The sequence below is a fragment of the Prionailurus bengalensis genome, chromosome B2 (assembly GCF_016509475.1).
Source record: "Prionailurus bengalensis isolate Pbe53 chromosome B2, Fcat_Pben_1.1_paternal_pri, whole genome shotgun sequence".
Lineage (NCBI taxonomy): Eukaryota > Metazoa > Chordata > Mammalia > Carnivora > Felidae > Prionailurus > Prionailurus bengalensis.
Genome location: NC_057349.1, coordinates 8,532,638 through 8,558,463, shown reverse-complemented (window position 1 = coordinate 8,558,463; position 25,826 = coordinate 8,532,638). Strand labels below are relative to the sequence as shown.

The 25,826-nt window shown below is 40.5% G+C and overlaps 1 protein-coding gene across 3 annotated transcripts in view; it reads left to right on the top strand.

Annotated features, from left to right (window-relative positions):
* CDKAL1 (CDK5 regulatory subunit associated protein 1 like 1) overlaps positions 1-25,826 on the top strand; it is a 659,261-nt gene that overhangs the window by 421,036 nt on the left and 212,399 nt on the right. For all 3 annotated transcript variants that reach the window (XM_043590714.1, XM_043590715.1, XM_043590713.1), the window contains one exon: positions 14,369-14,514. In XM_043590714.1, coding sequence (XP_043446649.1) covers positions 14,369-14,514 — 146 coding nt within the window. The remainder of the gene's footprint in view (positions 1-14,368; positions 14,515-25,826) is intronic.

Below are 25,826 nucleotides of genomic sequence, written 5' to 3'. Positions count from 1 at the left end.
ATCATGATGTTGTACACCTGAAACTAATATAATGTTATATGTCAATTATGTCTCAATTTTTAAAAATGAGCTCAGTATTTCCTTGCCAAAGAATTACAACCTTTTCCTGCTTGGTTACGGAGTTTCAAAATCGGTGAGTTTCCCACCTTCGTCCACTATATCCGAGTAGTTGCTGTGTGTTTCTTACATTAGTCAACCCTTAGAAGTCTCGGACGCTTTGCCGTATCTACCTCCTACACGTAACTGCACTGTCGAGGTCACACTTTTTTCTTCCAAACCACAGTGTTAAGTGTGCATCTTCCAATGGCTGGACAGTATTTCTGGATAAAAACCAACTAGTAGGCGAGGGTCACTTAAAAACGAATCTATTTCCAGATCTTCATTTTTCATTTGTACCCTTTCCTAAAACTGATTTGTCTGTAGTGAAGGTTTCACGCTGGGTCTCCTGTCACACCTCCCTCTCACCTTTATCCAAACACCCTCAGGCCACCAAACAAAGGACTTCTGAAACTGCTTTTTTCAAAGCAAGGCATAAAGAGTTCCCATGCCTGCTTCCCTCACCATCCATTTCATCAAAGATTGCCGTCATAATAAATTTTTACATTTATGCTAAATAAATATTTATACTGTTTTGATGAATTGTGTACGAGGAGTAATTTAACAACAATTCGATTTAAAAATGTTCTTTAAAAATGCTTAGAGCCTTGAGGTCACAATGTTTTTATTTTAACATATACACAAATTTTGATACAGAGAAGGATGGTTAGAATCTATCAATAGAAGACTTTAAAGCTTAAAAATTATTAGATAAAATGCTGTGGCAGAATTAGAAAGGAAATTCAAAGTGGAGGGGAAAAAAAAGGATGCCAATTTTCCTATTTTTTATATCTCATTGAATACGTTTCAGAGTGTGATGTAACAGTTGTATTTCACAGTCCCATATTTGAAATATGCCAGAGAGTACATCTTCTGCAACTATTTAAACTCCTCGGGAAAGATTTCAGTGTCAATAAAAAATGTATCAGGTGGCTCGTGGTTTTCAGAGAATCATTTTGGGGTAATAAATACCAAGCAAAAGTTTCAATACCACTCACTTGTCTGCAAAACAAAATCCCACACCCTGGTCTGGCACTCTAGCCCTCCAGGACTCGGGCGCCTTCCCGGTCTCCTTTTCCAGTGGTGACTTTCCTCTCTCCCTCTAACATGTATCAGTTTTCAAGTAACACACTTCCACTTTGAGCAGACCTACTGCTTTGCCTAGAACGTGCTCTAGACTTTTCACCCTTGTTCAGATGTCACCCGCAGTCTGAAATGCAGCCCCCGCCCCACCTCCCAGCTACCCTGTTTACTAAAAATCCATCCATACTTTATCAACCCCTCCCCCGCCCGTCTTTCCCAGTGTACACAGAGGGTTAATAATTTATGTTGAGTCCTTAGAACCCTGTACCTTTACTAGGCAATTACCACAGACTCCATTCTCATTAGCCCCATGCCCCTACCGCATTCACCCACCACATCATATATGAAAAATAGTTGGCATCTTTTATTTAGCTTTTATTAGCAGCTAATTTTACCAGGGGGCAATGTATTTAAGTGCAACAAACTCTATTTTGGTATACACAGTTCTTATTTTGGCTTTTTCAGTGACCTGGTATATGCCTCTAAGCAAACATCAACTTTAGATACTTTATACCTAAATTTCTGCATTTTAAGCTTGAATGTTATACTCTTATGTTTTAAAGTATGCAGTTTAAAAATAAAAAATAAAGTATACAGTTTGACGATAATTTTTAGTAAATTTGTGTAGTTGTCCAACCACCACAATCATTCTTAAAATTGAGATATAATTGACATGTAACATACTAGTTTCATGCATTCAACATAATGATTCGATATTTGTATATATTGTGAAATAACCCCAATAAATCTAGTTAACAATCCTCACCACACATGCTTAAAATTTTTTTTTTCCTTGTGATGAGAACTTTTATGATCTGGCTTATTTCACTTAGCATAATGCCTTCAAGGTCCATTCAGACTGTTGGAAGTGGCAGGATTTCTTTTTTTTTTATTTAATGGCTGGATATGTTACTGTGTGTGTGTGTGTGTGTGTGTGTGTGCGCGCATGCAACAGTATATACCACATTCCTTTATCCATTCATCTATATAAAGTTCGTTTTCAAACTTCATTTAGGGGAGCCTGGGTGGCTCAGTTGGTTAAGCGGTTAAGCATCTGACTTCAGCTCCGGTCATGATCTCACGGTTTGGTTCGTGAGTTCGAGCCCCGCGTCAGGCTCTGTGCCGACAGTGCGGAGCCTGGAGCCTGCTTCGGATTCTGTCTCCCTCTCTCTCTGCCCCTCCCCTGTTTGTGCTCTGTCTCTCTCTCTCTCTTTCAATAAATAAACGTTAAAAAAATAATAAAAAAAATTAATAAACTTCATTTATATAGCCAGCAATTGTGGAAAGTCACTCAAAAGTCTATTAAGGAAAAAATAAAGTTAAACACCCGGATGGGAGAATCCCATTTGTTTTTAGCTTTTAATGAGTAGTTTTAATGTGTAATCCTTAAACCTCTAAAGTATTGAATTCTCCTTCCTTCATTTCACTCAGAAGACATTCCAGAGTGTTAATTTTACTCATGGGATGCTTGGGATACATTTCTTCATCTGGAACGTGTACTCCTCTTCTTGATAACCTTTCAGAGTAATTCCCGGTTCTTCCTAGATGTCCTCTGAACTGTGCCCTTTGGGTAGTTCTGTGGAGAGATTAGAGTCCTGTGAGGATGGGAACAGAGAAATGATTTAACATTAGATAGACCTTTCCCCTCCATCCTGGGTCACTCCAGCATATTCCGCATTTTGTTAGACTTACCTTTGACATAGTTCTTTCTTTTCCTTTCTGTCTTCTATATTCTCGATCTCTAGCGAATTTTGAAATATTAAGGAGAAGGCAGAGTACTTGATTTGGAAATCATTTTTCTCACCTAAGACAGAAGAAAATTCTTAGCATGTAATCTGGTGCCTTAGTATCTCCTGAACCATTGTTACCTAGATCCATGTTACTCCACTTCTGAAGGTGGGTAAACATAATGGGTTGATAATATACATTCAAGACCTGTTTGATCCTTGGAAAGATGAAGTACAAAGCCTGATTGTCATTTTGTTAAAGTAATTTCGTCCAATAAAAATGGCAAAATTCAAGATCTGAAAACACTTCTGTATCAAATTCTATTCTCATGAGGCAGAAACTTACAATAAAGGTGCAGCCTATTTTTTGCATATTTGTAGAGGCACAGGCTTTGACAGAAGATTTTGATAAAAATCTTCATTTTCGTCTCTAATTTGAAGAAATCTTATTTCAATCTCACTGAATTTTAACTTCCATTTGATTAAAAAATAACAAAACTTTGGGATGTCTGAGTGGCTCAGTTGGTTAAGCCTCCCATCTTGGGCTCAGGCCCTGATCTCACAGTTCGTGAGTTCGAGCCCCACGTCGGGCTGTCTGCTGTCAGCACAGAGTGGCTTTGGATCCTCTGTCTCCCTCTCTCTCTCTGTGCCTCCACCCCACCCCCACTCCAAAGTAAATAAACATTGAAAAAATTAAAAACAAAACAAACCAGTAAAAAATTAGCTCAAGTCTTAAAAGGTGAATTTGCTTCATGAAAGAGAAGCTTTTCCTGATCTTTATGTTCTAGACAGTCTGTCTGGTGCTGTAACGTTGGAGCCACGATGCTTAGAAAAGCAGCGGGTTAGAATAACAGAATATTCTGACGGGGTGTTCTTCGACAAGCCAGCCTACCCCGCCGTCACTGCAAATGCTTTCAGTTCAGCTCCAATTAAAGAACTGATGTGCGAAGCCAGATTTACCAAGTGAAAACAATCAAAGTGGAACCAGGAGGAACCAGGAGGAGCCCTGCCTTGTTGCCCTATAAAAATTATATACCCACTTATCAGTTTGAATTTAGATTTCATACTGCTCAGTAGCAAAAGACTGCAAAGATCCCATTTATTATCTAATTTCAAGTAATGTGATAGGAGCTATTTAATTTATGCATTTTGACACATTTGAAAAAATCCATACATTTCTAATAAATCTGATATAAGGAAAATAGGCAACTTAAAATTTAAATCCACTTTAATATATATATATATATAGAGAGAGAGAGAGAGAGAGAGAGAGAGAGATTTAAGTCTTGTTTTAGAGAGATCCCTCTTCAAGGCTTCTGTCCAGCCCCACGCCCAGAAATTATTGTTAACACCTTCATGTGAGTTAGTTTGTGCTGTTCCTCAAGAATAATTTTAGGTTTAGGGAGAAGCACACATTGGTCTGCAGGAACGATGCTTTTGTGAGGCACTTTTGATGCAGCAGTGCGTAGGGGAGGGGAAAAATCTTTTCCTCCACCCATCCTCGTCTCTCTGGGAGGGGTTCTCTCTCTGGGAGTGGCCGAAGACAGATTAGTGAGAGTAAAACAGAAGTCGATCAACAAATGCATCATCATGTGTGCTTGCGGAAGCACCTGACAGTCACCAACCCTGTGTATGGGACTTGAGTCTGTATACCATCCTGGGCTGAAACAAAAGGGATTTGGGGCTTTTGTGTGAGGGAGACCAGTTAAAAGAAGGTGGCCAGGAAAAGTAAACAAGGATTCCTTAGGAAGGTTTGCAATGCAGATCTAAGTTTACTTTTTGTCTCCCATGAGAATCGTTAAATGTTCTCCTCTTCCTGGTCCGAAGTGTCCATATTTGTATCTTTTTCTTTTTTCCAAATTTCCGTCTTTAAAAATGAAAATTTCCTTTATAAATAGAAATTGCCTTTTCAAAAGGAAAACAAAGGCCCTGTGTTTTGGTGCTTTTCCTGGGTCTGCTGCTTCTCCATTGCCTTTAACTCGAAATGTCTCCAATACCAAAGAGGTGTAGGTCTGGTGGCATATTCTGGTTCCAGGGGCAGGGTGCCAGTGTTTCCAATCCCGTTCTGCCAGTGTCCCTTGCGCAAGGTCGTTAACTTCTCTCAGTCTTAGATGCAGTAAAACTAATTCCTAATTTGTTCAGAAGTTTACATTTGAGGCATGTGACTTAGCACAGCCTCTAGTACATGAGGATGCTAACTGCTATATTTTTCACATCACCATCACTATTATTATTACTATAATTATTATTATTATTATTGTTACTATTAACTACTGCTGCTGCACCACTCATGGCATTGTGATTGCAGAGGGCTGAGAACGTTTTTTGGTGCCCCTGATAATCATTCTAAATAAATGACTGCCGATGATGCATGCTTTTAAGATCAAAGGTCTTGAAGATCTTTGAAGAGCTCCCTCGCGTTACAGTCCCTTTGGGAGTGGGGGAAGGACTGCCCGTCTGTCCCTCTCCTCATCTTTTACTTTCATTCCCATTTTTATGTTCTTCTTGAACAAAGAGATTTCTTTCTTATTTATTTTGTTCACTCTCTCATTGTAGCTCCCTGGACAACATTGTTCTAAGGGTAGTAACTTCTTCCGGAATGATGCTAAGGTGTTTTGCTGATTGTTATCTCTGATTCTCCTTTGTTTGTTGTTCCCATATTCAGATTTCTCTCCTGTTATGCTAATGTGGCAGCTTTATGAGCCCCTGGAGTGTTAAGTGCCTGGGTGATTTGGACCCTGCCTAGAAGAAAGGTTTTCTTTCATTTTGGAAAAAATTGAGCTCACAGGAATGATGTTTTGTTAAGGAATATTATTAGCTTAATATCTTGGTCTTTGAAAGTCATTTCACTTCTTCTAAACCCCCCTGGGTAATATCGGATATAATTTTATAATTTGATTGTTTTAAGATGATAATAAGAGTAATGTTTCTCTTTTTTAACAGTGATTGTTGTAACTATCAGTTTTTCCCATTCTATTTTTGTTTTCCAAAAATCTCAAAAATGAATACGTATTACTTTGATAATACAGGAAAATATTTTTTAGTGTTTATTTTTTTTAAAGTGGGTTTTTAAAATTATTTTATGTATGCTAATTACTTTATGCATCTTTTTTCCAAAGGTGTGTAACGAGCACAGCTTCATAAGATCTATAAACCAAATGTCTCAAGTGAACAATTCCCTCTTTAACACGATTTCAAGAAAGAATGTTACAATCGGTATACCTGATAAAAGGGTAAATAGGTATGGAAACCTTAAGTGGTCCCCAAGTGCATTTCTTATTTTTCTCAAATGTACTTTAAAAGATATAATCGATATTATTAGGCAAAAAAAAACCAAAAAGCGCAATTTATATAATAGGTTGGTAGATTATTGTACAAAATATACAGCTTTGTGTCTCAAGACAGTGGGATAGGTTATGTGTTACCACTTGCGGTTTGCCTGGAAAATTTTTATCCTTGAAGATTGAACTCCATTTGGAATGAAATCTTCTGTTGCCCATGTAACGAGTTAATTTCTTCCTCCCCTCTTCTCTCTTTGTAACTGATTTATAGTTCCATCCCAGTATTTATTGAAAATTGCTTAAAGAAAAGGACTTTGCAGGGGTGCCTGGGTGGCTCAGTCTGTAAAGCGTTGAACTCTTGATTTCAGCTCAGGTCATGATCTCACGGTTTGTGGGATTGAGCCCTGCCGTCCAGTTCCGCACTAACAGCGTGGAACCTGCTTAGGATTCTCTCTGTCCCTCTTGTGCCTGTGTGCGCCTTCTCTCCCTCCCTCCCTCTCTCTCTCTCTCCCTCTCTCCCTCCCTTCCTCAAAATAAATAAATAAACTTTATTTTTTATTTAAAAAAAGTTTTTTTAACGTTTATTTATTTCTGAGAGAGAGAGACAGAGCATGAGCAGAGGAGGGGCAGAGAGAGAGGGAGACACAGAATCTGAAGCAGGCTCCAGGCTCCCAGCTGTCAGCACAGAGCCTGACCCGGGGCTCGAACCCACAAACTGTGAGATCATGACCTGAGCCGAAGTCAGACACTTAACCGACTGAGCCACCCAGGCGCCCCTGAACATATTATTTTAAATGTCTCCAAAATGTTCTTTCCTTCATCCATAAAATGACAGTGTGGCAGTGGGATGCATGAGGTTATGCTGTATGACAAATGATCTCAAAAAATGACACTGTCTTATAATGACAAAAACGTATTTCCTAGCTCATGCTAAATGCCTGTCAGGGACTGACTGAAGCTCTGTTTGAGCTGTCTCTACGTTTGAACTTCGATCGTAGAAGAAGGGGAAAATTAGAGATGGAGAAACCCTGCTGTCCAGAAGTCATACCTGTCATTTCTGCCCACATCTCATTGGCCGTTCAAGTCATGTGGCTACTCCTGAGTTTAGGCAGAGATGGTAACATCCCCATAAGGAGGGAAGCCACTTCAGGAGATGAGGGGTCAGAGGAGATGCACATAGGGCCCACCCCCCGCCCTGTGCTCATCTGCAGAGGACGCAGTTTTGTGTGTGCACGTTTGTAAGATGCCCAGGAGTTTGCTGTCCTTCTCTGCATCCCCAGTCCCAGAAAGTTAGTTTCATGTTGACTAAATACTTGCTGTGAGCAAGTCCATACCAAGCAATTGTGACTGGAGTGATTAAACCACAAGAACATTCTTCTTAGTATGCCACCTAACACTTGAAACAGAAGTTACCTGAAGTTAGCCTTTGAATGATGAGACCATAAAGAAATGAGAAATATATCTTCAACCTCTGCCTCCCGGTCGCAGTCCTTAATTATTTGTGTCAGGTTTGAGAGAAGCCGATAGGACAGCCTTTGCTGAGTGCTTGGTGTAATCAGACTTCACTTTCCCCATTAAACCGATCAAGTATTGATTTGTTCTTTTAGTGTTTAGAAGACTCAGTGTTGTTTTGTTTTAATAGAAAACAAGGCAACTATATGTATATTGTTCGTTTGTTTTTTTAAGCTATTACCTGTTCATGTTACATGGTGTTTAAAACACAACAAATTTTACTGTGAGTTTTCCTCTTTGCCGTTTTGTCTTAAATTTTGCACAGTAAAATTGACTTAGTCATGTATGTTCAAGTTTTCATGAATTTTCACATACATACAGATTCATGAAACCATCACTACCACAGGATATAAAAACCCCCTTGATGTCTTGGTGACAGCAGAGCGGAATGATAATTATGAAATAGAACAATGGCAACATCAGTTGAAGACAAATGTGTGTGTGATTACAACTCTTAGCATTCTGACATTAGTATTCATATACATTTTTATCTTTGTAATGCAAAGTCTGATTATTGACGATGACCCTTGTAATGGTGAAGGAGCATTGAAGTCCTTTTAACATTTCTGTGAAGGCTAATTAGAACAGAGGGCTCAACTTATATTAATGCAAATACTGAAAACGTTAACTCTTTGCAGTTTGGAAGTGAATTTCCTGTTATAATTAAGTTATAGATCAAATGTGAATTAGAATCTGTTCACAATATCTAATCCTCCTCACTTGGGACATGCGGATTGGAAATGTTCTCTTCTTAGGCTCCCTCAATTGTCTTACTGCTGCTATTAAATGATAATTTATTTTTAGATTGCTGAGAGTAAATGTAGGTGCTGGTAATTCACTTAGTGGCTGTTACGGTGTCATTAATGAAGTAATGGATGACATATGACTCCGGTCTTATTTTATCTTGACTTACATGACTTTGGGAGTATTGAAGGTGACTCCGGAAATAGGATCTCCTAGAACACAGGCATTGCTGTTTTGACCTTTACCTAGAAGTCTTTGTAGGACTTCCTCTAAAATAATTCATGTTGACTAATTAATTGGCTCATCGAATCATTCGTTCATTCAACTATAACTTAGGTATTTAAGGGCCAGGCATTAGCGAGGATATGGGGAGATGCAGGGAATAAATAAGATACATCCTTGGGGTGTGAGCATGTATGGCAGAATTACAGGACAGGGAACTAAGTGCTGATAGGAGCCTGTACAGTGTGCTCTGGCATTGACAGTGGAGCACCCAGCTCCTTGGAAGAGATACTTAGAATAGCAAAGTATTGCTACAGCAGGGTGAGCGTAGAAGATGTTACGCCAAGTGAAATAAGCCAGACAAAAGGGACAGATACTGTAATGATTTCACTTATATGAGGTGCCTAGCAGAATAGTCAGGTTCATACACAGAAACTAAATGACGACTACCAAGGGCAGGGGGAGGGAGGCATGGGGAGTGATGTTTATGGGTACAGAGTTTTCAGTTTGGGATGATAAAGTTCTAGAGATGGGTAGTGGTGATGGCTGAATATAACATCATGAAAGCATGTTAATGTCATGGAATCATACATTCAAAAGTAGTCAAAATGGGAAATTCTATGTTACATATATTTTGCCACAATGAAACAACAACAAAAAAATAGGAACCAAAAAATGATCAGTTATACTCCCCACCCTCAGTTCTTCTCTTTTTAAGGGAAGTTTTTTTAAAGAATTTTTTAACATTCCCTCTCCATCTTTTGCATCTGTTGTAGTTTTTCCTAAAAAGATTTTATATGTAACAGCTAATCTCTGTCAGATTTATGCCATTAGATTGTGTTGCAGAAGTCCGTAAGTATGGATGAAACTTGCTTTACTACCTTTCAAGCTAATAAATATTCAGAACGTTTGAGGTACTTTTGTACGAAATGGCATATTTAATAAATTCTACATCCCTATATTTTATTTAATTGAAAAAAAAAAGCCTACGTACTTCAACATGAATGACCCTTGAGAACGTTATAAGTGAGAGAAGCCATTTCCAAAAGACTGATGGTTCTATTTATATGAATTGTCCAGAGTAGGCAATTTGTAAAGCCAGAGAGTAGACTGCTGGTTGTTTCGGACTGGGGGGAGGGGGTTGTGGAAAGGGGAAAATGGGAAGATTTGGGATTCGTTTTAGGGGGAATGAACCAATTCTAAAATTAGATTTTAGATGGCTGCACCATCCTGTGAATATACTAAAAAACACATAATTGCACACCTTTTTTTTATAGGTCAATTGTATGGCACGTGAATGATATCTCATATAAGCTTTGTTTGCAATGCTTAAACGAATGGTTTAATTTATCTTTTTTGAAGTTTTTTTTTGCTTTTTGCTTCCTCATATGTCTTAGGTTAGTTGAAAACAATGTAGCACTGTCAAGATTAGCTTTTTAAATATGCATATGCTTTCTAACAAAGCTACAACCTGAGCAGACTTTATGACTGGTAACCATAAATATGAATGCACAGACATCTGAATACAAGTATTAGTACATTTTGTGCACTCACACGCTGAGTGACTTTGTTAAACTGGTAGTGCACATATTTAAAACCAGACAGAATATGATGATTCATTTGATGACTGCAGAGCAACAGAAATGACACATTTCTTTTAAAGATGTACCCGTTATAGGATTGCTTTTAAAAATGGTCTGTTTTTGGAGCGCCTGGGTGGCGCCGTCGGTTAAGCGTCCGGCTTCAGCCAGGTCACGATCTCGCGGTCCGTGAGTTTGAGCCCCGCGTCAGGCTCTGGGCTGATGGCTCAGAGCCTGGATCCTGTTTCCGATTCTGTGTCTCCCTCTCTCTCTGCCCCTCCCCCATTCATGCTCTGTCTCTCTCTGTCCCAAAAATAAATAAACATTGAAAAAAAAATTTTTTAAATAAATAAATAAATAAAAATGGTCTGTTTTTGTCAAGTCATTACGTTTTCTTTGCTTTTTAATTTCATAAAAAAACTAACAAACATTGAGACGATTACCAGCTCGTGAAAGGAGAGCTCCAAAGAAAAGCACTGGGTGGAAATACTGTTTCATTGATTTGGTTAACCATTCTGTAATCCCTGCTTCTAAAGTAGTCACCGTCTAGATGTTAAGCAGCCTTGATACTTTAGCCCTTAAAGTGTAAGTGACCTTATATTAAAAGAGATACTGTTTCCATACTAGTTGCTACCACAGCTCCTCATACACACACCCCTCGTGTGCCCACATACCAACTCGCATACTTGCCCACCTACTCCGACTCACAGCCAGCTCAGAACTCAGGGTTTGCTCATGGCTGCCATTTTTTTGTTAGCCACATTTTGAACTAAGTGCCCCCCCCCACTTATTCCTTTGGTTAACCTGGGCCCCACATTTATAATTAATTTATAAATTAATTGCATTTATAAACTACTTGCCTAAGAAAACGCATTGTGATTCCAACCTAAAGCTGCAACTGATTTTTAGATATATAACCCAATGAGGAGGGGGTGCTACCTATGAAATGCCTCATTTTTACTTTATATTTACTTATATATTAACATAGAATTTTTCACTTCCAGAAATTAAGGCTGGCCAATCATATGTTTGTTTACCTGCTTGAGTCCAACCATTACTATTTGAACATTTGTCTTCCTATCAAACAGCACACACATTTTAAATCTCTTTCTATGGGTGCGCCTGGGTGGCTTAGTCGGGTAAGTGTCCAACTTCGGCTCAGGTCACGATCTCATGGTTGATGAGTTCGAGCCCCGCGTCGGGCTCTGTGGTGACAGCTCACAGCCTGGAGCCTGCTTCGGATTCTATGTCTCCCTCTCTCTCTGCACCTCCCCAACGTGTGCCCTGCCTCTCTCTCCCTCAAATGAATAAACATTTAAAAAAATTTAATCTCTTTCTATGTATGTTCATGTGGTTTTAACCCATATCTATATTTATATGTTTGGTTGTATACCTAGCAGTAGCCGTTGTGGGGATCCAACAAGAAGGGCAAGATAGTTATTTCCTCCTCTCAGAGAGCCTCCCTCTTGGAGATCGATGACCGTGGTGCAAGGTGGGACCAAGAAAGCACTTGGGTAACAGCAGGAGCAGTTGCTGAGGCATCAGAGAGGAGGAAGTAATCTCTGGCTCCAGAGAACCTGTGACAATAAGCTGAACCTTAGAAATAAGGGAAGAATTTTGAAAGGTGAAGAAACCAAAAGGTCCTTCACCAACATGCAGAGTTCTTGAGAAAAGGAATAGACCTAAAACCAGAACAGAAAATATCTACTCTGTCTCTTCGGGGTACATGAATCTGTGAAGTCCTGATTCTTTCAGTGGGAGAAATACAGACTTTAATTAAGGGGTAAGTTTATTTTTATTTTGTGTTCTGGCGCCTACCATTCTAAAACATTGCTGGGCCTGTAGCATGAAGCTGAGGGTAATTACTCGTGGGCCGTCTTACTTTGAGAGCCCACGGGAAAAACTCACCGCGTTCATCCTCCTTGTTTGCTATTAACGTTTCAGTTTGTAAGTTGTCATACTGCGACAGGCCAGTAGTTCACCCGGAGCAGGGTCCTGCTTGTAGCAGGCCACCCTGAGGGTTTCCAAGAGAAACTGCACGCCCCTTTCTGGCCCAAGGTCATGCTCGCTGGGAACCGCTTTCTAATTTATTTTATGCACATCAGCACAGGTTAAACCTCCTTCACTTACTAGTTACAGGGACCAGCTCATTGAAGCTATTCCCAGGTCCCCATTAATCTGGATGAAAATGTGTTACCAGGAACTTTAGAAACTATTCAAGGAAGAAAGAAGAGTATTAGATAAATTGGTCTGTTGAGGGCTTACATGTAAACACATACTGAATTATTTTATTTTCCCAGTATCCCTAGAAGGTGGGTCGGCCACTCTCCCTGTCTTACAGATAAGAAAACCGAGGCACCGAGAAGGAGAGTGAAATTTCATTCCCTGCATTATGTTCCTTGTTAAAGTGTCACTTTTTATCACAGTAGGTATGTTGAAGGTTGGCCAACGCAGGGTCCTGCCCCTTTAGGAAACACACACTTTTGTTACACTGTGGATCTTGATGTTCAGCCCCAAAAGACCTGGCCAGCAGAGAAGCACAGCAGAAGGCCAGCCTGTATGCGGCAGGGTGTGTGATGATTAGCGTCGCCTGACGCGGCCTCCTGTGCCGCTCGTGCTGAAGAGCCTACTGGCTGAGTACCCAGCCAAGAAACATGACAGTTTTGTGAACAGATAATATGTTAGGCATTCGTTTTTCTGTTGAATAAGAAAGTCTTCAACTCCAGCTCTAATGTATATGTCTCTATGGACACGTATCTAGCTGTCTTTCCAGATAGATAGAAGACAAGGTGTGTATACCTATTAATTTCTAGTAGAGGAAGTATGGATAGAACATTCCAAGGAGTCCTGTTATTTGGCTATTTGAATTTCTTGGTCCAAGATGATTTTTTTAAACGACTAGGCTGCTATTAAGAAGGTGACCGATCCGAGTCCATTCCTAAAAGCCCTGATGTTCACAGTTGGTGGAAAGAAAGTGGAGACACGCGGGGCATGGTTAATACATATGCATGACTGACCCCTAAAGAGCTAGGAGGTGACTCTACAGAATTAGCTGGCTCTCAGACTCCATAGATCCTCAAAATACTGTTGTAAGGACGAAATGAAATAACACATAGGAAAATGCAGTATTTCAAAAGCTAAAAATCACTGGTTGCATGCAGGTTATCAAGGAGCAGCAGCTCCTTTCTCAACATTTTTACTTCTTGGTCTCTTTGTACACGCCCTCTCCCCCTGCGCCCTCTTCTCTTTTCCTCTTCTCCTCTTCTCCCCCTTCCGCCAGGCTCCAGTTGATGAGCCAGTGGCAGGGGGCAGTTGGAGAAGGACTGAATCCGTCTCGTGTTCTTACTGCTTTCATAAATGGTCACATTCACGCAACTTTCCCTGTATCACTCTTTTCCCTGCCCACCTTTGTATCCTCTGAGGAATTTTAAGACACTCTCTGCGCTTCCTAATTTGCTTCGCTCCATTTTGCTCTACCTTTGCAAAATTGGATCATCTTCCTGTTCCTCCCTTCTTACACACTCTACATCTAGCTATCAGCCGGTCAACTGGTTAGCTTCATTGTGTGATGCTGTGTCTTTTGCATAGTAGATACTCAGAAAATACGTGTTCATTAACTAGCTGAAAAAGAAACAGGTGAGTTACATATTCCTTCTTCTCTTTCGGTATTAAAAAAAAAAAAAGTGTTGACTGGCCTTAAATTTGGAGGTTTTATCCAAGCCCACAGGATTGTAGAGCCTCAACTGTTTAACTCTTGGTGTTTTTCCTGCTAATGTAGCAAGGCAAAATAATAAAACTTCTTTGAGGCAAGGGAGTGTTTATTTTGAAAGACTCAAAAGTATCTTCCTCTTTAGGCATCCATGAGTTTACCTTTGTTTCGTCACCTAACAGAGACGATCAACATGAGGAAGCCACGCTTGCGTGGAATCCTCTGAAAGTAACATTAAATTTCCAAATGTCATCAGAGAGTATTGCCAGTCGACACTCACTTGAAGAGCCTGGGTGATTGGTCTGTTTTCAGCTGTGTTGATTTGATTGCCCTTGTGAGTGTTGATCTGAAGGGAACCATTACCTGATTCCTTAAAATGATTAATGTTTTCTCCTTCCATTTTTTTTTTTAAAGGAAATGGCAAAAATCCTTAATCATCCCAGAGTCTATGCTTTTCTGCACATACCGGTCCAGTCTGCCTCTGACTCTGTACTCACGGAAATGAGAAGAGAATACTGCGTGGCCGACTTCAAAAGAGTGGTGGATTTTCTGAAAGAGAAGTAAGTCTGTTAGTACTTAAGAAAATAACCATTTCTTTTTTTCTTTCGAAAGCATGTGGCAAAAATGCACTTATTGTAGCCACAATTAAAGGTACCAGAGGGAAGGCGAGAGTTTTGAAGCTTTCCGAGCCTTTAAGTTTCCTTAGGGACCCTTGATGTGGTTTCTTCTTATATCCACCTCCCATCTGTTCACAAAATACCATTAATTTGTGTGAGATTGCCACAGTCTGTCCAAGGTAACACGCATTGCAATCATTTTTCTGCGTGACCTCGTAGATGAAAACTGCGTTGGCTTTGCTTAAATCTCCTTTAATGTGGCTTTTTGAGGTTGTGAGCTGGGCCCGATGTGGAGATCGGCCAACTCATGTCACCGCGGAGTAGATAATTTTCTCCCAAGTAGCATTTTTTGAAGAGTATCTGGAACGTTCTTGCTTTTACCCGCTTATCCCTGAAGATCACTTGGAGAATTGTGATGTCTAAGGTGGTTTTGGGATTCTGTGTTTTTAAAGTTGAAATTGCTGTTGACCAAAATTAAGGCATATTTACACAATCTTAGACATGAATGATCATTTTGTTTCCACAGAAAACACTTGCAGCCCATAATTATATTCTTCAAAACCCTACTTCTCATCATCACCAAACGTTGACTGCCTTCTGTGATTATACAAGGCAGGAAATAGCAGGGCTGGCCAAGGTCATACGAAACCTTCTCAAGTCTGGGGCACTGCTCTCCCCCGTGGCGATATGTCATTTATCGGGGCGTATCTGTGGCATGCGTCTTCCTACTTTCCATAATTTTTTTCCATATTTTTTTCCTCTGTTGTTTCTCTTAATTAAGATACAACTTTTTGTTTCCATCTTCTTGTTTATAATTATATACCTTTGTACCATGTCGAAGTGCTACATGGGTATGATTGCTTTATACAAACTGTGAGCAGTTATTTTTTCCACCTTCAATTAGTGACTTATCCTGACTACATAGAAATCTTTTTAAATCTTTTTTCTTGTTCTATTTACTTTCTCCTTCCTCCCTCATCTTTCCTTTATGTCTTTCTAATTTTTTTTTTCCACCTCTAGGCATTTCTTGATTATCCTAACCACTAGAAATAAAGACCCTTGTGTGCATTCAAACAAACACAGCTAATTGTTCGAATATTCAAATCAGTGAATAGAAGGCATGTTTATTCTAGGATTTCGTAATTGTAACCGTTAAATATATACAGCCTTCAAAGTAGAAAGCAGAATAATGACAGATCTGTACCATCCATAGTACTTCCTGCTCTTGAACAGAATGGAGGTCAAGGCTGAAGTGTGAGAACTTTTATGTTAGGTGTCTGTTAAGTTCCCCTGTATCTCTCCTTTGCGTTCATTCTAGCTTATTGTAGGTAAACTTGCTTCCTGTGAGAGAGTCCTTTTGGGCACGTTGGCACTGGTGAATGGAATGTTTTCAAAATTGCAGATAAATTGTTGCACCTGTGAAATTTCTTGCCTCTTGCTTATTACTAGGGCAGTGGCAAATAATGTGTACGATTCATACCTGTTGCACAAGATTTTGCCAAGTGGAGACATGCATCCTGTTGTGCAGAATAGACTAGAACACTTTCCAAATAGTTTGTTGCATTAATGTGATTCAGTGAGGTTAAGGAATCAACACCTCTCTTTCTCCTCCACTTGGGTGAGTGCTGACTCAGTGGTTTGGGGAATTACTGTGGCTACCTAACTGGGCAACAATTTCACAATAAGTGCTAGCCTTTTATGTTGTTACAAAGGTGGCCCTCTTAAATCTGTTGCATCTTGAACAGTTTCAACAGCATCCATGAGGTGTAGAGAGGTGAAAAGACGATCACATCAAAGTGTTAGAGAATAGGCTCTTGCCTTTATTCATGGGTTAAACTCATTGTCCTTTTTTTGGATTCTGAATTACCCTGAGGCATCTTTGTAGCTTTTCTAGAACTACCCTGCTGTCGGAAAGATCCCAGAACGAAGTACTCTGCCTGAGGATCTCTAGTGTTTCCATTGCTGGAAATATCAGAGATCCCTGGAGAGGATATTGGAGATGGAGATCCCATCCCACACCCATCCATCCACAATGTCAATTTCAAGTAGTGTGAATCACTGAAATGGTAGAGTATGGGTCTAGATAACATCTCTGAAACGTTTTTTATTAAAACTCTGTGTTGTATATGTACAGCGAGGGCAGAAGCAACCTCGGTGTACAATTTCATACTTAGATTTTAACTTACGAGATGTATTGGAAAAATGTAGAAGGCAGACTGTATGGTGCCCTGATACAGAGAGCCGATGACTGAGAAAAGTTACAGGTACTCTTCAGAAAAAAAGAAGAAATCAACCCCCCACGACTAATCACGTGATCCTTGCATGGTTTTACACAGTTCATCAGAACCATAAAAGTGTGTATTTTGTCCCTTCTGCCCTGTTGCTTGTGAAGAAGCATACAGCACTCTCTCCTGCACGGACAGTGGGGTCCACCTGTGCTGCTTGGTGAAAACGTGTTTCCTGTCCTTTCGGGAAGGTCCACCCATCCAGGGAGTACTTTTCAACTGTAACAAATATTTAGAAATAAATGAAGTAAGGGGATTCTTCTGTGATGTTTTGCTTATTTTTCCCTGTAAAAACGAGATGGCTTTATGCCAAGTAGAGGAGGGCTTGTTGGAAATACCAAGTCTCAGGGATTTCTGTGGCACTGCTGGTCTGGATAATTGATCCGGCACAAATTGCTTTGTCCAGAGTTTAATCAGAATTCAATAAAATATTGTCTTTTTTAGAAGGAGGACCTCACACTGTCATTTTGCCATTTTGTGCATTCACAAAATGACTGTGACTTAAAATGACTTGTTTGGTGCTTTCCTCTTGAAGCTGCTTTTTAAGCTCCTCTATTAATGTCTTCTTTCCTCTGAAGCTTTTGAAGCCCTTTTTTTCCCCAGTGAGCCTTTAATAGATGAGAATCTTGATTTTTTTTTTCTCCATGAATATGAATCTTCTCATAAATTCATGTTACGAATAAGGAACGGAGCACATCCTAATCTGTCTCGCCAAAAAAAAATCCAATTTTTTAAAATTTTTTATTATTTTTATTTTTTTAACATTTATTTATTTTTGAGACAGGGAGAGACAGAGCATGAACAGGGGAGGGTCAGAGAGAGAGGGAGACACAGAATCTGAAACAGGCTCCAGGCTCTGAGCTGTCAGCACAGAGCCAGACGCGGGGCTCAAACTCATGGACTGCGAGATCATGACCTGAGCCGAAGTCGGCCGCTTAACCGACTGAGCCACCCAGGCGCCCCAAAAAATCCAATTTTTAAAACAACCTCTAGCATTTCAGACAGAAGTCCAAACTGTTTAAGTCTACCTGAAGCTACGGGGGCTTTTAAACTACTAATTCAGCGATATTTATGACTCCCTGTTTCTGAAACACAGGGAGGTGAAATCTCTTTAATTAATTTTCTTTACCATTGAAACCGGCCCATGTGATAGCTGGGAGCAGTAGAAGTTTACTTGTGAGCCAGCTTGAAGTTGATTCATTATTCTCTGCAGTTGTTTGAAAGTTGGCAACTGTTCTCCTAACAGCAGCTGGATTGGAGATAACCTGGTGGTGCTGGCACGTGCTGAGGCATATGGGAATTTATTAAATCACGCAACCTTTGCAAAGAAAAGTGTCTAAATTGCTTAATATACTAATTTAAAACAGCTGGTCATGAGCAGACGATCATATGACTTAAATTATTCTATTCAGATTTATTAATCCAGTTGGAAAATTAAGTTGATGTTTTTATATGAATGGGTAAGATGATTCCTTGAAATGTGTAATGGGATTTGGAGGGATACGGAAGCAAACTATACCACCAAGGTGCCATTCTGGTTTCAGAAAGATTGGTGTCTTTATGATTTTCAGTAAGTACCTCATGAGTTTTATTCCTTTTATTAATCGGCACTGAACTGGTTTTTCTGTTACCTTTTTAAGATACTGCTGGAATTTTTTCAAAAAGCATAAAATTGTATTTTTTCATGTTATTTTGAAAGAGTTAACTTCCTAATGAGAGGGTTTTTCACTTTGGTATGTTGAAGGTGATATACTTAGGGTTCCTAGGGCGTTGGGACCTTGGACACGGACTTTAATTGGGCCCCCCTCCTTGGAGCAGTAAACTCAATCACTTCCCCAACATAAAACCGTATATTCACATATATTCACAAAATGACAACACATAGAATTCTTCTCTCAGGCATATGTTCTCGTGCTGAGGAAAAGAATCTCTGAGTCCTCAAATTCACACATTAAAGTGTGAAAGAAGATGAAGGAATGTCCTGTTGATAGATACATTTTAAGACATGAAAGAGTTTATATATTAAAAGATCTCTTTGTTTCCACAGATTATTTTGTTGAAGGTCCAGGGGCCTTTTGGTTTATGTTAACCAGACCTTAAACCTGGGAGACCGGGTCCATCTCCCTTACCCCGTAGATGCATTTTGAATGAATTAACGACCAGTTATGTTTTCACCTGCTAGTTGCATAGATCTTAAGTCGTACCTTCCTGTAGCGTCTTTGTGTTGACTAAAAATGACACGGTATTATCCATTCTCGGAATTTGCCGTAATCATTTGTCGATGTGCTGTGTAATTCTGGGCCAATTCGTCATGTTGCTTGTAGAATATTAACCCTTTAGCATCGTGATATCCATTCGCACCCCCGAGTTGACTCTACCCAGAGATTGCCCAGTGAAATGCCATAGCCAGTAACCAGTGAGCACTCAGGATACAAGGGAACCTTTCAGCAGGGAGGACTCACCAGAGGGGAGGTACAGCCTTGCAGGGAAAGCTCTGTCCTGCCGTCTCTCTGCTGTGGACTCAGGCAGCAAAGGGGCAACGAGGGCACAGAGCCGGGATCACTTTGGCAGGTTGGTTTCTGTGAGTGAGTCACAGAGTTGTCTCACACTGGCCAGCCTATCCTGTGGCCTACTTTTCCAGTCTGTCTGAAGGGGGAAGACAAAAACGAAAACAAAATGATGCTAACTCATTAACGTCTTGAGTCCCATTTCTTTCTTTCGTTACTCCCAATCATCCATGTGTCCACACTGGAACACAGTCTGATGAAAGAACGTTGCGCTAAATTTGTATTTTATTCCGGTTTTTATATCTAGCTTTATTCCTAGTGGCTTGGACACCTGAGCAGCAATATCTGTCAGACTAGAGGAAAAGAAATTACGGAAAAAAAAAAAAAGAGAGAGAGATTCGGCAAGGACTAGGTAATTAAGTTTTCTTCCACATGCATTCCCAGATTCCCAGATGTGTTTCTATTCACTGAATAACTGCCTCCCAAATAATTTAGGCAAAATACTTCCCTCAAAGTTGTTTTCTGACTTTATTCCATCATTTCTAGTATCTTTAACTAGGTTGTTCTCTTGGGTGTCCGTGAGACCTTGTTCGCTATTTTATCTCTTGTCGGACCTCTTTTTGAAATAGTGACATTCTGTTGTCTTCCTCTCCCTCCCTTGCTACTTTTACATTTTTTCAAAAGAATGAATAAGCATTATTGGAACAGTTATATAGCAAGAAAACACTTTTTCTTTTTTTGACATGGTATTATATTTACATTTGGAAGATACTGACATCATGTGCTAAATACCGCATTATTATAGGATTACTCTACACGTGATTCATTGGTTTGAAAGTAATTACATCTTCTATTGGTGCTTTACATTTTCTGTCTAGCCTGGTCAGGAGAGAAATCTCAGCATTCCTAACCTCTGTCTACCTTCTATCGTTCCATTACAATGCAATCGTGTTATTCCTTTCAGAAATAACACGGAGAAGAGAAGCTTCTTTCCCTTAATCCTTTGTACATTCTCTCTACCTCAGTGTTTCGTTGTAAACGTAAGGGTCGAGTCGCATAGTATGATAACATGTACTGATAGTAAGCATTTTTCCTTTCATTGATTTTCATGTTCCACAGGGCTCACATGTTACGTCATGATGTAGTCACAGAAGTATGTAAGATAGGTATTTTTAGTCTCCACTTTATTTTTTTTTTAATGTTTGTTTAATTATCTTGAGAGAGAGAGCATACAAGCAGGGGAGGGGCAGAGAGAGAGAGAATCCCAAGCAGGCCCCGTGCTGTCAGCACAGCGTCCGACAAGGGCCTCGATCTCACAGACCTTGAGATCATGACCTGAGCTGAAATCAAGAGTCAGACACTTAACCGACTGAGCCACCAGGGCGCCCCTAATCTGCACTTTTTAAAGTGAGCATCAGAGTTCAGACTGGCTAAAAAGACTTGGTGAGAGCTCACAGTGATTTAATGCATAATAAAGTAGGTCTTCAGTTTCTACTGCACAGCAATCTTCCTAACAATAATATTGATCCAATCACTCATTTTTCTTTTATTTATCAGTTTTGTTCTCAGCTCTGTAATAAATGCAACAATATCAATACCAATAGTAATACTTAATATGGCGATAATAATAAAGCCAGTGGCTAATATTTTTAAGTTGTACTTTTGTGCCAAGCACTGCTCTAGGGCAGTGACATATGTTCGCTTAATTAATCCTTAAGTCCCAAGGATGTTAAGTAATTTTCCCATGGTCAGGCAATCACTAATCAGTGATAGAAACTCAGTGAAAACTCAGATCCTGTGATGCCTGAGCAGCTCAATCATTGTGCCGTACTGTTGTGCTAATCTAAGGCACAGTGCTCTAGCGATGGGAGACAGTAAGGTGGACTCGACAAATAATAATGAAGTAAAATTTACAGTGCTTCTAAGGGAAGGTGAGAAAGGTATGCATGAGTGTCAAGGATGGTGTTTTATCCCAAAACCTAATAGAAGAGGGAAAATGAGAGGAAGGAAGAATTTGGATAGAAAAAATGAGTTTGGTTTGGGACATACTGAATTTGCAATACCTGTATAGAAAATCCAGGGGAGATGAGAACTGGGTGGCTCAGTCATTTAAGCGTTCAACTCTTGATTTTGGCTTAGGTCGTGATCTCATGGTTCATGGGATTGAGCCCCACGTCAGGCTCTTCGCTGACAGCATGGAGCCTGCCTGGGATTCTCTCTCTCTGTCTCCCTTTCTCTGCCCCTCCCCTGCTCACACGTGCACTCTCTCCTTCTCTCACTCAAAATAAATGTTTAAGAAAAAAAAAAAGAAAGAAAAGAAAACCCAAGGGAGAGCCCCTGTAGACTATACAAAAGGTGGGCTAAGAGCCAAGGAAGGAGATGAGGATGTAGAGATACATGTTTGTGAGTAATTAGCTTTTGAGTGGCAGATGAAGCTGTGGGTGATGAGATCATCCAGCAGAAAGAAAATGGAAGGCTAAAAACAGGGGATTCCGGAAGAGTGGCATTTGGGTGATAGAAAAGGTGAAGGGATCCTGTGATGAGGGTGAAAAGGCAGGGTCAGGCCCATGTAGGGGAAGACGAAGGAGGAAATGGCACCATGGAAGCCAAGGGACGTAGCAGTTTTAGGAAAGTGAAAATGGTAAGGGTCAAATGCCAGCTAGAGTTGCCTCTTGGAAGCGGGTGCTGAGCTAGATGCTCTGGAGGAAAAAATAAATACTTCTTAGATTATTTTCTTTCCCCAATACCGTAAGTGCTCAAGAGCTGTTGAGATGTAGTTGTGTCTCTGTGGTCCTCTGTTGACTGCATGCCCAGTTCTGAGCACGGTGCTCAGTTTGTCCTCCTTGACCCCTTGACCCCCATTTTGCTACGCTGCGTGCACAGCATCCAGGGCCACAGGAGCAAGAGGCGGGGATAATACATATTGGCTGAATGCATGGTGTGTACTCTGGAACCAGAGAGGTTAAGGCTTAGAGTACTACCTCTCATGCTATTTTAATTAAAGTTCTCTTTTCGTAAACAAGAAAATCTCCTGTTCTTTGCAGAGAAACTGATCCATTCCCTTTGGTAGAACAGAAAACTCTTTATTCTTAAAGATTCTCTGTTCTGTGAACTCCTGCTGGCTTATAGCTAACAATAATTATAAGGCGATATGTATTCAGTGTATAATCTGTCGGAGGCAATGTGCTAGGTACCTAAGTACTTTATGTGGATTGACTCATTTAATTTTCACAATGGCTCATACCAGATGGGAAAATATTATTACCCCCATTTGACAGGTGAGGAATTTGAGGCACACAGCGACTTGGCCAAAGTTACTGTGCTGATACCTGCCAGAGTTCAGGTTCACGCTCCAGCCTGCGAACCTCCACGTGCTTTTCATTGCTGCTGTGGCATCTTGCCTTTCCAGATGGGGTCTTTTTTAAAAACATTAGGGGTGATCATAATTTTCTAATTGAGGGTTGCACTGTATTGTTAGACAGAAAATTTCAGATTACACATACCTTCTTCCAAAACTTTACTACACCTTTCTCTAGTCAGTATCCCCTCCCTTTTGCTCTCACTCCCCAAGCAGGTGGAGAGCCTCTGCATGACCAGATGGTAAGCTGTGTTTGGTTGTGAGCACAGGGAAGAAGAAGTACAAGGAGATAATGACCGGTTGATGTGTCACAACATCTCTAACTATGAACTGCAGAGTGTGTTCATCAAGTGTGTGTACAAGTCAAATAAAATGCTGTACTAATGGCGAGGTGTCACAGAGCTATTGTCCTGCGTAATCTGCTGTGTGGCAGAAACTTTGTGAGGCCTAATTTCTGTGTCCTATTTACCCTTCCTTCCTAGAACCAAATGTATTCGGTGTCCAGCTCGAACCCCTGCCCGTGAGCAGTCTCTGTTCCTAACACTGATCATTTCATCACTTGCTGCTGGCACAGGGGGATCCGTTACTCTGATTACTCTGACTTCCCATCCTCATCCTTATCATCGTTCTCTGATGGACGTTTCCTGAACCCTCATTATTATCTAAGACCTTATGTTCTTATCGAAACCCAGGAAGAAATCAGAGGAGCATAGCATATGCAGTGCGTGTAATTTGGAATGTTGTACTAGACTTGGCAGGATTATCTGAAAGGTGCCATCACTAAGTCAGCAGCAAACAATGGGAAAAAGAGAGAGTGATGTAACCCATCATTGTTTTTAAGGATTGAATTTCAGACTATTAGGATCTGACCAATTTAAATTCTGGAAACAGGACCAAAAAGTCCATTGTGAATTGATGTTAATTTCAAAGGAGCCAAAGACTTGCATTTATTCAACTAATATTTATTGGATACAGACTGTGTGTCAGACACTTGTTGGGTGTAGAATATTAAGAGCTTGGTAAAACCCGATGACTGTCTTCTAGAAAATGACATTCTTTTTTTTTAATGTTTGTTTACTTTTGAGAGAGATTTACAGACAGAGCACAAGCAGGGGAGGGGCAGAAAGAGAAGGAGACACAAAATCCGAAGCAGGCTCCAGGCTCTGAGCTGTCAGCGCAGAGCCCAACGTGGGGCTCGAACCCACGAACCATGAAATCATGACCTGAGCCGAAGCTGGATGCTTAACCAATTGAGCCACCCAGGCACCCCTAGGGACTGACATTCTTAAATCATGGTTAATATTATACACATACTTAGAGCCACTGTGTTTGGTAAGTATAGTAAAACCCCAGTATTAACTCTGGTATAGGGGGGCAGAGCTTCAGTGTTGATTATAGGCTTTCCATGGACAAGAAGGAAACACTGAATTACAGGTCTTACAGAAAACCAATCTCCTTTCTTTAGACAAGGATACTTTACTGGTTTGATTTTGTTGATGATATAAAATCTATAGAGAAAGGGTTTACCTAGATTACACACGTGTACATGTGTATATTTGTATGTATAAAAGTTATAGTTCAGTTGTCTGAAAGTGACAGAAGAAAGTGATGGCATAAAGAAAGTGGAAGTTTTTCAGTCATGTAAATGAGGTCCAGAGCTAGGCAGTAGAGCTGCGTAAAGTTCCAGCATGTCAGGGATACAGGATATAGCTTTCATCTCATGGTCCAAGATGGCTACTTAAGCGCCAGCGATCAAATTTACATTCCAGTCTGTAGGCAGGTGAGGGGCAAAAGAGGAAATGTGTTCTTCCCTTTTAAATACTTTCCCATTGTTACACATGTCACTGTGATTTTATCTAAATAGTCAGAACCTAGTCACATGTCTGCACTTAGCAGAAAGAAAGGCTAAACAATGTAGTCTTTAATTTGAGTGGCCTTGCACCCATCTGAAAACGTCGGGGTCTGCTGAAAATAAGGGCAGATGAGATAGTGGAGAACAATTAGTATTCTCCCACAGTCTCACTCTTTTGGCCACTCATTGCTATGTACAGAGTTGACCCACCCTAGCCCCATCCAGTTACCCTGTCCTTTTGTATATCCATGGTTTATGGTCGATGCTGTCCTTTTCAGAAGGTCCAAATGCAGCTGCAAAGTCTCCAAAGTCCCCATTTAAAATGGAGTAGAGGGGCGCCTGGGTGGCGCAGTCGGTTAAGCGTCCGACTTCAGCCAGGTCACGATCTCGCGGTCCGTGAGTTCGAGCCCCGCGTCGGGCTCTGGGCTGATGGCTCAGAGCCTGGAGCCTGTTTCCGATTCTGTGTCTCCCTCTCTCTCTGCCCCTCCCCCGTTCATGCTCTGTCTCTCTCTGTCCCAAAAATAAATAAATGTTGAAAAAAAAAAAAATTTTAAATGGAGTAGAAATAAGATCATAAATTTTTGAAAGTCCCATTTAATATTGGGGGAATGGGAAGCACCTATCAGCTATTATTCAGTGGAAATTACTGAATCCTGCTTTGTAGAATCATGACAACATTCTGCCCTAGCACTAAAGGACATTCTTTGTTACCTCATCTGAAGAACCGTGACATCCCTCTGGGAAGGGATGGACCTTCTAGCTGATTGTCCTGTATTGCTCCGGTCTGCAAGGCCATATCTGGGTTGGGCATTAGAGAGAATGCTGTTCTGGCTGGATTCTAATACTTCATGCCTGCTTCCTTCTGTTGCTGATTTCAGATCTGGAAGTTGCACAGATACGTACTCTGCAGACCATCATGGTACATCTTTTGCAACCCTTTTCCCTTAAAAATTTAGTATGCTTCTGATCTGTTTATTTCTTGTCAGTTCAATAAACAAGTGGAGTCAAAAGCATGTCTGGGCATAGCATTGAACCTGAAGACTCTATATTTTATTTATTGGCCTCTATCCTATTCCCTCCTCCCCCAACTCTGAATTTAGTGATGACTCCCTAGAGGCCATCTGAGATACTCCTAATCCCACTGCTTCCAGGAAACTGGGCAAGTATATGGCGCGGCACATAATCTGTCTTAGGTAGGGATGGCATTGTAGCCAGTTCCTATAATTGGTTTGCTTGGCTTTTGCAAACTTGCA